Source organism: Nyctibius grandis, chromosome 8 (genome assembly GCF_013368605.1).
Source record: "Nyctibius grandis isolate bNycGra1 chromosome 8, bNycGra1.pri, whole genome shotgun sequence".
Classification (NCBI taxonomy): Eukaryota; Metazoa; Chordata; class Aves; order Nyctibiiformes; family Nyctibiidae; genus Nyctibius; species Nyctibius grandis.
The window spans coordinates 3538876-3555975 of NC_090665.1; the positions used below are offsets into that span (position 1 = coordinate 3538876).

Genomic DNA, 17100 nt, shown 5'->3' on the forward strand with positions numbered 1-17100 from the left:
AAAATGAGCGAAGGAGGAGCTGAGGGAGAGATTAGCTCAATTGTGAGAGGTATTTCATTAAAGGAATCAGATGGAAACTTGTAGAGAGGAAGCAAGAGCTGCTTGGTATGAAAAATAACCCAACGTGCTTCCTGAGCGTCCCTGCCTGCTGCAACGGAAAATGAATCTGGGAATGCTGGGTAGCGATAAATTAATCTGAGAGCTTGTGTATGCAGGAAATTCTCTTTTCATTCATTGTTTAGTACAAGGGAAATGTGTAGTTTTGAAACACCAGAAAAACCTTTGATGCCCTGCCGTAAGAAGCGTTTCCCTGTGGTTTAGCCTTTGGAGGTCAGTCCTTCTGCCAGCCCGGGGACGGGGCTGCCCGGCCTGTCCAAACACGAGGCATCTGCCAAACCCGTGTCTCACCCTCTCGGCCTCTGCGGAGGTGGGGGGAGCCAGGGGACCGCTGGGGAGCGGGGCTGCAAGGGACCGCCGGGAGCTGGGAGGAAGAGTTGGCAGGGGTGCGATGGCGCAGGAGGAGGAGGAGAGGGGAAAGCTTTCCTGTTGCTTGCCAGCAAAGGGTCTCAGGTAGGGTGGCCCACAGACTGCTTTCCTTTTTTAAAAGAATGAATCATCAGCAGGCGACAGAAAAATATCCCACTCTGCAGCCTTGGGTCGTGGCTTTGAGGAGTTCAGAATCCGCTGCCATCTGAAGCCAACGAGCAGAAATGGTCTGAAGCCAAGAGGCAGAAGCAGAGGGGAGTGTGGAGGCGTGCACCCCTCCCTGTGCCACGGAGTTAAGGCACACGATGGCACAGAAATCTGCGGATCAAGAGCAGTTTCCAAATTCACTGAGTTGCTGGAGAATCATTTTAGTGAGGGTTACTAGTTCTCCTAGGATTTGCAAACAGTGCTATGATGTTATTACCCAAGGAGATACTATTTAGTGGTATTAATACAGGAGGAAAACCTTTCCCTTTACCTGTCTCTGGTGAATTAGCTTTACCCTCTGGTCACGTCTGAGTCAGCAAACGCTGGCCAAGTCCCTGGTCGGCATCACTCGTCCCCAAGAGATGACAAGGGGCAGGGAATGGAGTGCATTAATCCCAGCATGGTGAATAACAGTGTCACCATTAAGCAACAAACCCAACAGTGTTTCCTAACAGGACAGATCCTCCCAGAGATTTTTTTTTCCTGTCCTAATCCAAATGTCCCAGCACAAATGATAAGATACAGGTGTCGGGATGTTGCGAGGAGTTGTAGATCAACCAGGAGACAACAGAGAGGACACAAGAGATGCTGGAGCTGTTATTTTAAATGAATGTACTGAGTTGTGCGGTCTTCTCAGAGGAGGCAGAAAGTTACAGATAAAATTTATTAAATATATATCTGTCAGTGTAGATATTGTTAAGAAATGCTGCTTATTTTCTGATGAATCTGTTAAAAAAAATAAGCAATAGAATTAAATGTATTAGTGAATGAAGTACAATGGTTGGGCTTGAGAGCGAGCCCAACTCTTTCTCATATTTCCATTTGCTGGCTTTATGTCAGACATGACAGTCGCAAGTCACAGGGTGTTACTCTCCATTACATTCATATTCATGACAAAATAACACAAGCCAAGCTCCATAATTTTTAGGCAGCAGCTCTTCTGGATTCAGAATGTCAGATTGTACTCGTCAGTCCTAGACTTTTCTCCAAATATCAAAAACAGATGTGAGGTTATTTTTTTAACCGTGTGTTTCAAAGTGAATCAAACTGTCCTCGTGACACCTGGCACAGGAACAATCCCCAAAGGCAGGGAACTGGAAGGCTGCTGCATCAACTCCTGTGCACGTCTGATTTAATTCCAGCTCCCGTGGCTGTGTCCTGACGAGCCCTAGGTTTGGGTATTCACCTCTACGTAGAAGTTGGACATTTTCTACCTTACACAGCAAATTCTCCAGCTTGGCTCTTCCCATGCCAGCAAAGAAAGCCACGGACCTGGAGGGACTCATCTGGACCAGATTATTTGCTCTCCTCTATCCCATGGTATGTTTAAGAGGCAATTTATGGCAAATAATGTTTTTAACGAATACTTTTTGGCCATCTTGGATGAGCTGTCACTTCTACTTGCCTTTCTTGCATCAAGTGCTCAATGCAAATTGCTTCAGTTTTTAAAAATATCTGGAATATATTAGTATCAGCTGCTTTATGGCCTCACCCTGAATGTAGGGCTTATATCAGTGGGAGTAAATGGTGCACTATATCCGTCTGAAAGGTCTCTTGAGATTATTAAAAGGGAACCACTGGTCAGAGAGCATTTCTAAATTGCTTATTACATAATTATTATAATGTGCATAATGCCTCATATGCATTAGAAATTCAACTGAAATGACTGAATTTGAGAATAACTGCATAATAAGTTAAAAAAAGTATTTTACATAATAGAATTTAAAATATTAATAATTTAAAGAATATATATAGTGTGTGTAAGTGTATACACTTATACATGCACTTATTAACTATATATATGTAGCATATACCAAATGTGTATTTGAACACTTAACCTTTCCACATAGGATAATTTGAGGTGTTATGTCCCACTGGATTGATTTTTAAAGTTTCAATTTCAATTCATCATAATTCAAAATATTCATAACAATTTGTATTGCAATATATTCATATTACTAATAGCAGGGATAACACCATCAAGCTTGACTTAATCCCCACCGTACTATCCAGAGTGGTGAAATACCACTTGCTTTTCACAAGGCAGACCACGTTCCCGCCGTGTTGCCAGATGTTGCCATCCAGCTGCTACTCCCAGGCTCCAAGGAGAAATCCAATTAGTTGCGTGTGTGGCAGCTTCATTAGAACAAGCACAGCCAAGTGTGACATGGTTTTGTCTTTTACATTGGTGGAATAGTAATTTCAGGACCTTCAATGTCTCTTTAGCACAACAATATCTGCTCCTGTTCAGCAGAGATACTCTACCCCCAGACAGCCCATCCACTCACTCGTATACGTTGTACCCAAGAGAAGTCCTTCAGAGTGAGTAAGTGCATTATTTGAAAACCCTTTGGAGTGACACTGAAGGCAAATGTGAGCTGATTCTTTATAATTTCCTTCCTGCACCAATTAGGGGCAGTTTTCCTGTAAGTTGGAGTAAGTGGGCACTTCTTTTTAGCAGCAAAAAAGAGCTGATTTCAAAATGCAATAGTTTCATGGAGGAAGATGTAAGCTAAGGGAGGAGATCTGGTATTGAACAGCTCGCTGCTAGTATCCTTCAGCCACAGCATGAGACGGGAGGAAGGACAGCCACACAGCAGCATCTTCCAGAAGGCAAAAATGTGAGCATCCCGACCTCATTTTAGTCCATGAGAAGCAGAAGGATTTATAAAACCTACTATTTGTGTAGCATATGCTATAACAAAGCCATTGCTGAAATGTGTAGCTTCTGTCATCTTCCCAGACAGGAGTAATATCAGGTGTGATACTGCAGGAGTTAACCCTGCAGCCTGGAGACCTGGGTTCTGACCCAGAAGCATCCTGGAAACACTGGTATTTCATTATCGTTTCCATAGGTTTTTGAGTCAGAATCTGTTTAAGGTAAGTCACCCTCTGGTTGTTACAGGGCACTCCTCTGAAAATGTCCTCCAGCTACTCATCTGGCAAGGATGTAATTTACAGAGCTGTCACCTCGATGGTGCTCATCACGTCACGGCTGCTAGAAAGAAAGCTCCCGGCTATTTCCAGCCTTCATGTGTTGTGTTATTGAAGGATTCTTGGATTCTTCCACTTTCCAAGCATGAAGAAGGTAATTAGATCTGAATACTACGCATTGCTACAACCACATGACCATGTTTAAAATCTGAAGATAAACTCCTTAATTGTGCAGGAGACTGCAGAGAGCTCTGACACACTTGCTCTTTGAGAAATAGGAAGGAAAAGGAGTGAAATTAAACCCCAGTTCTTCAGTTTCTCTGCTTTCTGTCTCTTTAGGACCAGAAGCAGAGCTCTCTTAGCAGGGGACACAGAGGCCAGGTGGGAATTCACAAAACAACCCACCTTGGCCTTAAACCCTGAACATGCCACGTTTCGTCAGAGCACGTTCTCCTTCGGGTCGGCTGCGTGGGCTCAGTGCACAAGGGCAAACACAGCAGTTGCTTGGCTGGCTGATGAATTAATAATAATTGGATATGAAATGCTTCTCCCAGGCAACTAGCGATAGGACAAGAGGACACAGCCTCAGGCTTTGCCAGGGGAGGTTCAGGTTGGACATTAGGAAGCATTTCTTCTCAGCAAGGGTCATTAGCCATTGGAAGGGGCTGCCCAGGGAGGTGGTGGAGTCACCATCTCTGGAGGGGTTTAAGAAAAGACTGGACATGGCACTTAGTGCCCTGGTCTAGTTGCCATGGTGGTGTCAGGGCAATGGTTGGACTCGATGATCCCAGAGGGCTCTTCCAACCTCATTGATCTGTGATTCTGTGTACTGCGAGGTATAGAAGGTTGTGCTACCTGTCATTGGAAGTGTAATTTCCTCTCGATTCGTGGAGGGGTTACGGACCTGGCTTCCAGCACCCCCATCGCTGGCTGGCCCGTGGCCTTGCACTCCGGCTGATTTGGGGAGCTGGAGCACAGCTCAGCCTTGTACGGCACCTTTGCTGGTGCAGTGATAAAAAACAGCATAACCATTCGCTATGTGGATAAAGAATATTTGATTTTCTTTAAAAGTCGGGATTATCCGTTGGTACCTGAGAAGCTGTCACCTGGGGGGGGATTCATTGGACATCATTGCCTCTGTCTCTGCTGCTCTCACAGCGATAACACGTTTGTTCATCTTGCAGGAGGATGTAAGCCAAAGCTGGAGAGATCTGCACAACTACCGTTCTCTTGGAAGTGCCATCTCTCTACGTCACTAAGTTTCCCAAGTCCTTTGCATGCCGAGGTTAGAGCAACTGGAGTGCCAAAGGTTTTGTTTGATTACAGCTCCTAATTACACAGCTTGGAGAGACAGTTTCATAAAGTTCATTAACCTCTTACTTGACCTTGATTTAATTTCCAGTCTGTGTTCTTGGTCTGCAACAATGGATTCAGAGGCCATTTGTGCTCTGGTAAATGAAGCTGTACCCATGCTGGGACCCATGCCAGGGCCAGGAGACACAGGGTTTAAAAACCAGACCTAATCTTTCAGGAGTTGATCCAAAGCCCACAGAGAGAAACTCACTGATTCCTGTGAGGTTTGGATTGTCTCTGGGATGAGCTACTTAAAACTTGAACATTTTTTTCAAAAAAAAAAAGAAGTGTACTGCTAAGGTCCTGTTTGCATCTGGCTGTTCTCAGGTGTAGGACCCCTGAAACCTGAACATTATTATGACAGCAGCCAATAAAGTTCAGAAAAAGGATAGCAAAAGCAGAACATTATGGCTTTCAGGGAAGATGTGCCTTCAGTGAGACTTTTCTAGTGCAATGGGCAGCAGCATTACGTCAAACCTCTGGGTGTTGTTACACTATTTTTGTTTGATGGGACTTCCTGCAGCGGGAAATGTATCACAACATGTGTACGTATCTGACCCAAAGAGAAGCATTGCATGAAGAGCTACTACTGACCTGCAAAAAGATGCCCCCAAGTTCAGCATGTAGCTGCTTTGGTCTCCAGAAGGGAGCACCTCCCTAAGGTGGCCGACATGTTTGAAGCCGTGATTTCTCGTACAGTCTGTACGAGTTCCTCATGAATTATCATCTTGGGGACTCAGTAAAAGCCTTCCCCTGTGGCTGAAACACAGGTAGTTCAGCTGATATGCTGAGCCTCTCAAAGCCGAGAGAACAGAACAGTGAGGTGCCCCAAGTAAAACTAATAATAAGAAAAATTATGAAAATAAGCTCTTGGAAGCCTTTGGCTGTACCTAGTATTTCACACGTCACTTGGGTGGGCGCAGAGTGGTAGGACATAACGTGACAAGGAATGGGTTGAAGGCTTGGTCACCTGCACCTCCCCTCTCCGCAGCGATGGGACATGTCCTTGCATCTGCTTACTTCTGCAGCTGGTCATTGCTGGCTCTGGAGGAGCGGTGTAGTTTGTTCCTTCAGACAAAAATATTTGTTAAAATGGTTAACTTTAGTCCTAATTGATAATTTTCTCTGGATTGCCAATGTTGTTCTTACTTTACGGGGAAGTTTCAGTAAACTCAGCCCTATAATTGCACTGATCCACCTATGAGATGTTGGCTACTTTGCTGTTTTGCTACAAAATTTTAAAGCAGAGAGAAGCCTTTAAATGAAACTTAAGCACACGCACTAGAGTTTACTACTACCTCTGGCAGCAGTTCATTATCAAATTTAATTGTAAACACGCTTTACCAATTTGTTAGGTAATAAGCTGCACTCTTGGGATACAAAGAGTCTTTAACATGAATTACTATTATAGTAAACATACAACAACATTTCCTTCAGTGAAATAAACAGAGACCAAAATCCATTAGTTAACCTTGAAACTTGAGGTTTAATTTTACAACTTTAGATCAAAACACTGAGGAACACAAATGTCTGGCTAAAGTCATACAAAAAAAAAACTTCAAATGACTTTTGCAAGTACCTTAGTATTTTATAGATCAACAACTTGAAACCGCTTCGTTCTAAATCAGTAATCTGAAAACACTTACTTTGGCCTTAAATACTTCTGCGTTGTAGTGATTTACACAGGCATAATAAAAAAATTAAGATGAAAGTTAAATATAGGCAGAATTATGGCCCCAAATCCATGCAGGTAGCACCAACTGTATCTTTTTTACAGAATTTGGCACACATGAAGTCAGCCAGCAATTCTGCTCTGAGAAAACACGGAGTTTTACATTCAGTTCTCAGTTTTAAAAGACGAAGTTAACTGCAGTGCCATACTGCTTAAAATACAGATTTTGCATCACATGGAGACCTTGTAACCTTCAACAACACTGGGACGTGACGGCTTTATACACCTCGCACCTTAACGTGAACTGACTGTAACTAGTATGGTTTTATACAAGTATTCTGAGCTGACAAAGAGGCACTTTGAAAATTGAAAAAATTAAAAAATAGTTTTGAAACAATGAGAAAATTCAGCCGTGTGGCCACTGCTATTTTACAGGCATTTTAGCTCCATTGCACAGTGTATTCTTTGCCTAATTCAAGTTGAAGCTTGGTGATTGTCAGGAGCTGTGAAAAAACAGACAAAACAAACAATTAGTAACTCTGCCCTGGAGACCCACTGCTTTTTCTGTGTTCGATAGAGATAGTGGCTTCTCATTCTCTTAGGTTACAGGAATTTATTCCTCTTCCTTTTGTGTTTGTATCACTGTAAATGTAGTTTAACCAGCATAGATTTGAGATGTCTGATTATGAGGCTCTAGTCCCTTCCCTTCATTCAGAGGCTCTTTTAGAGCTGAGGTTGCAGTTATTTTAAGAAAAAAGGAAATTTAAAAAGGCAGCAAAACTTGGAACATATTGTAATTCAACTGTGCATATGAATTTCCCTTTTTTCCATGAAAAAAGTCAACAGCAGAACAAAATACTTCCATTCTTTTTTACATTTTTAAGTTATCTTTTCGATTATGTACAAAACTTATATAGTTCTGGCTTTCCATGAAAGAGAGGAAGAGCTAAGACTTAACGGGATATTGAATTCCCAGGGAAGGGTGGTAAGATCCCAGTAACAGAAGAGGTGAGGCCGTCTCCCTCTACCAGAAAACTGGCAAGACTGAACGCCTCAGCAGTTCTGTTCATATTTGAAAGGTGCTCCACAGGAGTGCCATCTCGAGTGGCAATTCAGTTACACACATTTATTTCAGCTGCCTTTAGGGGTGCTTGACTTGATTGTCCAGGGAGGTGGGAGAGGGGAAATGCCCTGGACAGCACGACCCACGCAGATGGAAACCCCGGTGCTCTGAAGTTGGTGGAAGGGATGCTGACAACTGTAGAAGTGGGATTTGACTTGTACCTGTAGGAACCCTGTGCTGCAATGCCTACAGCCAAAATGTGATATGACAGAATAAGAAATGGTGGCAGGGAAACGGGGCTGGGAAATGAAAATGTCAGACAAGACTGACAGCAATGGGGTCATGTAGAGACTATGAAAATACTTGTAGTTGCTTTTCTTTCCTTCAGATCTCACAGGTTGTAAGCAAGCTATTAGGAAGAGTAGATACCAAGCACAACCACCACTTTTCCACTGTCAGAAGCATCTTGGGTTCCTTGACAGTAATTTCTGTACTTAAAAGCTCTACCATGCTTACTGCACAATATTTACTATATATTAAACAGTGCATTATATAATCATTACCTGATGGGTACCTTATGTGTCTTGCTGAAATATATTTTAAATGTGGTGTTACAGCTGAGAGCTGAATCTCTGGAAGTTTAAGAGCACATGTGCAGTTGTGAAGGTGGCATTACCCTGCAAATGGCATCTCACCTTCTTGGCGTTATTGTAGTCCACAGCGTGAGGCGATGCGATTGTCCCCCCGTTCTGCGATACGGTCACCTGGTTAACGCTGGTGGGCACCCCCAGGACTTTGATTTCAGTAAACATTAAGTTGTTTGGATCAGTGTAACCGTGATGCAAAACCATTATATCTAACACATTCTGAAAGGAAAAGGAAAAAAAATATCAGAGATTGTCATTAGACTGGTGCAAGTCCACTTGCGCTTTCCAAATTGCTTTCCTCTCTTCCTATTTTTTTCCAAATTATTTTTTAAAATACCTTATGTTGTTATTTACTTTCTAAATGTTGAAGGCTTCAGTTTTCTTCACAGTTACTCTGGCTAGCACCTGGGCTCTGCTGTGTCTTTAATTGCCACTCGGCTAATAGATGTGAGGAGCAAAGCAACCAGAAGCTCTTAACCCCTGACGTGGGCAGCAAGTGCTGCATGGACAAACCCTTCCTCCGCTGTCACAGCCTCGTCTGCTGGCCTCTGTGAGGCCTGATCTGGGCTCTGCTTTCCCTGTTTTATGCCTTCCCAGAGCAGCTCCTCTGCCCCCATCATCTCCCTCAGCACTCGCAGGTCCCCTCTCCTTTCCAGTTGCTGTGATTTCACGTAGACCATGGGCACACAGTTTCTTTAGGAGGTACCTAGGTCCAGCAGGTCTCCAGACAGTAGATGCCACGTTAAGCAGCCCAGAGATGGTGCCTGCTGCTTCACAGGCCAAGTGTGATCCCATGCAAATGTGCTGTGATATAATGCTGCATATTTAGTGCTTAGAGGGTATTACTTTTAATATATTTTTCACTGTTGGTTGATTCAAGACCTCTTTAACTAGGCTCTTCCTTACCAACTTTTTGTAAGAGCAGAAAAAGGTGCAGTTATTTTATAATCTCCTTGCAACTGCAAATACTGAATATTAGCAAAACAAACTTCTCTTCCTGAGCAATTAACATCCAATTACTTTACAAAGACAGAATTAAGTGGGAAGAATGAATAGTGTGGATAAAATTAGAAGATGGTCTGGCACCCTGGAAAACGAATGACATAACAAAGTGTGTTTTCTGTTACAATAGAAAAAGCATTTCTTTTAAAGCAAAGTCCACATAATTACAACTAATCTAATTCCAGGTATTCAACTTGTTATGATACAAATTGAAACTTGGCATCCTAGAAATGCCAGTACCTAAAATAAACACTCCTGTTCATTGACTTTGTTACCCGGGATTGCATGCCAGATTTTCTGTGTTGAAGAATAAAGAGAAAAAGCATTCCTGAACTGGGACGGTGACTCTGCACCAGCTGCTGCGCAAAGCTGTGGCTGGGCTTGTGCAAATACATCTCTGGTTTGACATCGATGGGAGGGCACGAGTAGGGCTCATGAATGGGGCAGGTCCTGTTCCCCCTCTTTGTTGTTTTAGAAAGTGATTTCTTTCGTGGTTGCCAGTGACTGTGTATCCTGCTGCTTCCTTCCAGAACCGAGTGCACACAATAAATACATTCTACACTGAACATGGGCAAATGCACTGCTAACACAGATGCCCGCCTTTTGGCCCTGTGAACTTCTCTTTCTGTTTTCTTGGAGCAGTGACATAGCTTGAACAACAGGGTAGAGAACAGCAAGGAGGACCTGAACTTGCAAAAAGGATTAGGAACAATTTTAGGTGCCCATTCTTGAGAAGAAATGCAAATTCGTTGCTGGGCAGAGGTATTTCTCTGTAGCTGTAAGCCCAGGTCAAAGCCTTTTGTCCTTAAATCTTCCTATGTGCAACCTCCAGCTTCCTTCTCACCAGCAAGGGCTGGTTTTCCCGGCATGGCTGGTCTGACCCATCAACATGCTCCAGATGTTCTGCATTAATATGTGCTTTCACTTTATAGAAGTCATTTATGAAATAAACTTGTACTTTCAGAATTATGTCAGAAATTACAGTGCCATAAAGGTACACTGTATTTAACAATGTGCTAAAATTGGTGTCTTCAGAATCATTCTTGAATTTGTTCTTAACACATTTTTATCCTATTACTTGTAATCTATTTGATTATGAGCACAAATTCATGTTAGGGTGGGATACCTAGACATGAGGAAGTCCCAAATTAAAATACCTATAGTTAAAAAAATAATAATAATCACCTAAAGTGATTATTCAGAAACTGATAGCATTACATACCTGATTAGCAGTAAATGACGTTAGCAGATACACACCATCTTCATATGCATCTGTTAAAAAAAAGAATAAAATAGAATGTATTCGCTCTTCACCTTAGTTAACACTATCAAAATTTCAGTTCAAGGATTGTGTCCATATACTATACACAAATATATGGTATGTCGAATTGCACATAAATTAAGTTATGTATTTCTAGAAGACATATGCTTTTAGGCATAAAATACTTTCTTGTTGGACTGTATACTGTTTAAATGAGGCCAAAATATGAACGTTTTTAGAGGTAAGGTACAAAAGAAGACAAACGAACAGCATTAGGAAGATCAAGGGTGTTAAGACCAGCAAGAGAAAAGTGTTTCTCACTGAAGAAGGCATGGGAGTCATTTCCCACATCCATCTCTGTTCCCTGTCCAGTTACACATGACCATGACAGATGTTGATACTTCTCTGAAATCACTGTTGTATATTTTATCAATCCTATTATTCAGCACTAAATGCACTCAAAGTAGGGCTGATAATGATGAGCATTGTGGGTTCTTGCCTTTCTACACTACTGCAAACAGATCACAGGCATCCTGGTGAGATGCACCTTGTAATCTATGCTAATTTCGTTTATCATCAGACTTCCATAAACATAGCCATCCCTTCTGAATTCCGGTGCTAACAGGCAGTGCTGTGTGTGAAGCACCTCAAAATACACTAGCACCATCCTGCAACCTTCCATCATTATGCAAAACACCACCATTTTCTGCATTACTTGCAGTAATCTCGGGTGATAGCTTATTTTTATTACATGGGTGATACACTCTGGATGGAAGGGATAAATGACATTTAAGTATCTCTTATCTGAAGACGATTTAAATGTAGTAATGTTGAGGAAATTAGTTAAAGCTTCCCACATAATCTATGGTTATGGTTCCCGTGGGTTTGAGGATAAATCTTTGTTATCTGTGTTGCCTTAGGCCCAGGGCATGATTTCATTTATACAACATATTAATTCCATAAATCATAGCATTATGCAGTTTGAATCAGGACAAATCATTTTGCTATAATGCTAATCTGAAGGTTTAATTTGAGTTTTGTCTCTGAAGGCATGTTCAGATATGTCCTCCAGAAATATGATTGCTTTGGCCAGAGTCCACCATTTCCATCTGCTCCTAATGCTCCTCCTTGAACTTCCCACGATACACTTGAGGACTTCTAAGGCAGAAGCAACCACCAGCACTTCTGGTGGAGTTTCCACTTTGACAGCTGTGTTATTGTTAAAAACTGCAGGTGGAAAAGCTCTTGTCAGCTACTGAGCATTATTTGGTGTTCAAGTTTGTTTCATTCCTCCCCAGTTCATATCCTTGGGTTTTGTTTTGTCTGTTTTAATTTGGGCTTTGAATATCTCCAAGGGTGGAGGCTCCACAGCCTCTCTGGGCAACCTGTTGCAGTGTTTGACCATCCTCACAGCAAAAAAGGATTTTATGAGGGCAAGAAGCATCATACATACCAATGCGAACCCCATCATCCCAATAAAGCTGTCCTTCTGCATGCAGAGTGTCACTCAAAGCGACAGTGAGGCCCATCGGGTTTTTTCGGCTATGAAAAATAGAATAATGTTTCCTCAATTTCTTCAGCTAATCACATTTCTTATTTCTAAAATGTTAGAAGTTTTTAAGAAATACTGTATGCCACTCATTTGATCTCCCATACCCATCTTCTCAAGCCCATACAATTAAATTTAAAGGAGCCCATTAGGAGGAAACCAAAAACAAAAACCAGCCGTAAAGCCCCAGTGCTATCATACAGGTAGCTTCTCTGAGGACTGGTAGTATTGATAGGTAATTGTGCAAAATTAAATTTAAATTTTCAGTTAATCTTACCTGTAAAAAGTTGTATTAGCAGGCGTTTGCCAAGCAAGGATATATCCGCCTCGAATGTGCAGGTTGATGTGTTCCAAAGGAGCTGGTAAAACTCTGAATTGTCCCCTAAAGCCAATATCTTCATCCTATTTATGAAAAAATAAGTCTTCTCCCAAATTGCTCTCACTTTATAGGTTTTTTTTTAGAATGAACAGGTAATTTTTTGCTACACACATTAATTAAGGGTTGTTACTACAGGAGTAGCTACATAATGTGTTTTTTTAAGAGAAACTCTGAAATTCTATATCTATAAAAGTCTGTCTTCGCCATAGGTGACAGCAGATAAAGCAAAGGGATCAGTCAGGTGACATACGAACTTGTGATGAATGAAGTGATTTTTGATTTTCCTGTTACCAGATCTTTTCTTATTTTCTCTGAAAGCTGATGCAGCTAAACCTGTTTTTTGTTTTTAAATTCCAGCATTCCTTACAAAGACATTATGTATATCGTTTGTGGGTTAAAAAAGTCAATAGAAGGACTTCAGATTAGAGGTATTATTTCCCCTTTTAATTTACCTTAGCTATGGTCGTGTTATTCTACATTATTATACAGGAATTGAGGATTTTTTTATCAGCTAAGATGTTACATTGCTAAGAACTGATACTGAATGGCAGTTTCTAAAAGACAGAGAGAGGGATCACACCTCACCACCACTCTGAGCACACCCTGCTGCTGTCTGAACAGCACTGTGAAAAAGACATATAAAATCTAATTTTTAAAATGACTTACTGTGTAGTAATCATACCAGCGGGCATTGGGTAAGTAAGCATTCACTGTTACAGCATTCTGGAATTAAACATACGTGTTTTAGGAACCTTGAATCCAAAAGTGAAGTTTAGCTAGAGTGACTAATGTTTTCATAAGTACTTAAAAACGTACCTGGTGCATCACAGGGCTGATGAGCAGTGCAGGTCCCCAGAGGAACTGTTCATATATTTCCCAGGTCGTTCTGTCTTCCACAAACCTGCAAGTTAAGAGAATGATGATTAGCCATTGGGTGCCCAACCTTTCCAAAAATGTTCCTTCTTTAGGATATTTTTGTCAGTAATTGAATCTACTGTTCATAGTATCTACTATTTTCTCATCTTTATTCTAGTATTAATAATTCCTAGATCAATTAATGCTTGCCAAGAATGCATAAATGAAGGCAAGAGAAATGCAAGCTCTTACTTAGCTTTCTTTTTTTCCATTTCTTCGCATTTGCTTTCTGGTGTATTTAGATCACAAAACTCATTGTGCTTGGCCAGTATTAGCCATAGTAAGATTAGGTAGTGGACAGACCGAGAACCACTTTCTAAATTGCACCACTTTTTTCTTAGAGAGTTGATTTGAAGAAAGCAAGTCAATACATGCAAACAACTCTGTATTCCTCAGCCAATCTATGCACGTAGGTACCACACTACATCTTTTAATAGAAGGAGTTAAAGCTTTTGCAGGTATTACTCCTCCTGACCAGGAACAAAGAAGGCTTTGTGTGTCTAACAGCATTTCTTTAAAAAAATCTGCTATAGCAGCTTGGACACACACACAAAAAAAGCCATTTTTCCCTGCAAAACTCACATAATTTGTGGCAGAATTCCCTCTTTTTTGCTTAAAGTTTTTGTCCAGCTTATTTTGCAATATTTGTTTTTTTTTTGATTCTATGTATGCCAAGGATCACAGAATCAACTAGGTTGGAAGAGACCTCTGGGATCATCCAGTCCAACCTTTGACCTAACACCACTGTGTCAACTAGACCATGGCACTAAGTGCCATATCTAGCCTTTTCTTCAGATGAAACTTTTTTGTTGCTTGCTCCTAAACAGGTTAAGGGTGAGCTTTAAAATTTAAATATTACTCTTGGAGAAGCTAATGTTCAATTTTACGTAGTGAAAAATGGAGAACTAGTGCTGTTCAAGTGAGACTTGATATTGAAAGCTCATATACTCAGTCTCGTGCTTCTCTTTTTTAAAATAAAAATTGCTTTAACTAAGAGAAAACTTTATTGTTAGGAGGGTTGGAAGTACAGAATTTTTAGTGGAGATTCCTGATAAGGAGAGCAAAGGAATCACACTTACTCATGGAGCATGGGGCGGATCACAGTGCTGCCATGGGCATGGGCGTCATACATTAATGTGTAGAAATAGGGTAACAGGGTGTATCTGATATTCAGCACGTTCCTGGAAATCTCCTCAAATGTTGAGTTCCAGGAAACAGGATCTTGCCTCTGAAAGAGAACAGACCATTGTTAGTCAAGCTGGATTGTTTCATTCAGAAAACCTAAAAAAAGAAATGTCAAAGAGTTTGCTGATGTTTACAAGAGACTCCACATTTAGCATCTCTTTTCTTTCATTTTACGTTTCTCCCCAGACTTCACATAACCTGTTAGTATCAGTCGTTACCAAATGTGCATCAAAATCAGCACAGCAAGACAAAGCCGAGGAAATTTCTCTGCTGAACTAGAGCACCTTCATTTATTTATTCTTGAATTAAGGAGTAAGTGGCACTAAAAACAGCTGGTATCGCTGTCAGCCCTAAGAGAGGAACTAGAAAGAGGGAAGGTGAGAAAAACCTGAGGGGGAGTACTGTAAAAAATGTTTAATGCAAAGTGTCCTGAAGGCACGACACATCTCAGTGTACATAATTTATTATCCCTCTTTTCTGCAGGGCAGCACTCAGGACTTGCAAGAAGAGACCAAAGCACTAATGACTGATGTCAGGGAGCACTTCCAGTCTTTATTAAATGTATTGAACAATACCTTGGCAAATTGGGTAAGACTGGAAGCAACATGATAACCCTGAATCTGCATTTTTAAAGGCTTTAAAAGTCCTATCGAAAGGTGTGCCGCTGCAAGATGAAGCACACAGTTTTTGAAAGAGAGACTTTAATCCATTAGATATTTGACATATAAATCGCTCTACTCTGCTAGACCTGAAGCTTTAACTGCCATAGAAGTGCTGTTTCCGTGGTTTGTTTTTTTTTATTTTTCCAGTTATCTTGTTTTACAGCTTTCTACAATATAGTCCTTAGCCAGCACAGACCTACATTTAGGCAATTCTTTTCCTTTACTCTTAAAAGAAATACAATATCTGATGGTGGCAAATGTGCAAAGCACAGAAATTGCCGAGTCTTACTCCAGAATCTTATTACACTGTTCCATTTTCCCATTTGTTGTATAATTATGGATAATTAGGGCTGAGAGCACCAAGGTCAGTTTTGCTCCTTTCAGTGTGTTTGCCATAAAAGCTTTCTATTTCAGTCTTGATGGTGTAGTGCATTTAAATAAAAACAGCACACAGGGAAAAAGACGTAGGAGTTCGATTCAGTCAAAGCAAACTTAGAATAAGCTCCCTTTACGTGGTCTAAACCCCAGAGCAGCCCCTCTGTGGGCATAAAACCTCCAGGTGAGGGGGAGGCTTACAGCAGAGCTAGCATGTAAATAAAGACAATTATTTATTTGGTAAAGAGCCAAACATGTTCTTTTCTCATCCTTTTTGCTTGGTATGTGTTTTTTTTGAGGCAGGCCAGCTTGTGCGATGTTCTGGCTGGTCTCTACGTGTGTGTTGCAAAGACCCAGACATTCACAACTGTTACAAAACTGCGACTCACCCTTGTTCCTTTCTCATTGTGATTCCTCGAATATGGGTAAAACGCGCCCAGCTGCATCCAGCGAAGACACAGCTCATACTCTGAGTCTTTGAAGAAGCCACAGATATCGGCTCCTGTCTGAAAGTTTAACAATGAACCGATTGAAATACTATAAATTCTTGTACAGCATCAAGATAAGTAAATGTAAAGGTAATAAGTCATTAGCTTACGTAAGAGATTCCAAAGAGACTGAACTCCATCATGCCTGAAAGGAAAAATAATTCAACATTACTAGCTGGGCTTTTTTCCCCCCTTTGCTATGCTAATAGTTACATAGAAATATGTATTGTAATGCTGAATGAGAAGAAAAAAAAAAAACAAACACAAACTCTATGATTTCTCTAATGTGTCATGTTTTTGTGCTACAGAAAGAGATGGGAGCTGGTTGGTCAGGAGCAAAGAAAGAAATGAGTAGCAGAACACAGGGCATGAAGGTGGCTGATCCCAAAGGAATAAACAAAAGCTCCCAGCACCCGGTGCAGAAGCCAAGTAGTAAAAAAGGAATTGACCACGAATTCTGGTTGCTGAACTAAAGGGCTTATTTCAGCTAAACCACATGGATACTATAAGCCAGGAGATGAAGGAAAAGAAATACCTGTACATGGTAACTTGAATACAGATTGTTTTCCTTCTACATACCAATAACGGATTTAGCTAGCTGATCCCATGCTGCGGTGTTATCACCAAGCCAGTGTCCTGCCCATCTTCCACTACTGGGATATGTGGAACGGGTGATAACGATCCCACGCTCCTTGGTGGCACTCTGCAAACCACTGGTATTGAAAATAGACACAAAAAATTACATGAGAAATACTACATGAGACTTATTATGTAAGATCTGCTTTGAAAATAAACATGAGGGTTTGTATTTTCGTAGAGAAGGACAGCATTGTTGTCTACATGAATATGCCTACATCCAATCCAGATGTGCTTTGTAGGGCAATTCACTATGATTCACACATACACAGGAACTCAGCAGTGT

The 17100-nt window shown here is 41.1% G+C and overlaps 1 protein-coding gene across 3 annotated transcripts in view; it reads right to left on the reverse strand.

The window, feature by feature from the left end:
* Nucleotides 1-7092: 7092 nt before the first annotated feature.
* Nucleotides 7093-17100, reverse strand: part of SI (sucrase-isomaltase) — a 48559-nt gene continuing 38551 nt past the window's right edge. For all 3 annotated transcript variants that reach the window (XM_068405787.1, XM_068405786.1, XM_068405785.1), the window contains exons 37-47: nucleotides 16758-16891; nucleotides 16289-16323; nucleotides 16080-16196; nucleotides 14548-14696; nucleotides 13370-13454; nucleotides 13220-13276; nucleotides 12452-12576; nucleotides 12079-12167; nucleotides 10587-10636; nucleotides 8411-8581; nucleotides 7093-7155 (exon numbers count right to left, since the gene is read on the reverse strand). In XM_068405787.1, the coding sequence (XP_068261888.1) occupies nucleotides 7093-7155; nucleotides 8411-8581; nucleotides 10587-10636; nucleotides 12079-12167; nucleotides 12452-12576; nucleotides 13220-13276; nucleotides 13370-13454; nucleotides 14548-14696; nucleotides 16080-16196; nucleotides 16289-16323; nucleotides 16758-16891 (1075 nt within the window). The remainder of the gene's footprint in view (nucleotides 7156-8410; nucleotides 8582-10586; nucleotides 10637-12078; nucleotides 12168-12451; nucleotides 12577-13219; nucleotides 13277-13369; nucleotides 13455-14547; nucleotides 14697-16079; nucleotides 16197-16288; nucleotides 16324-16757; nucleotides 16892-17100) is intronic.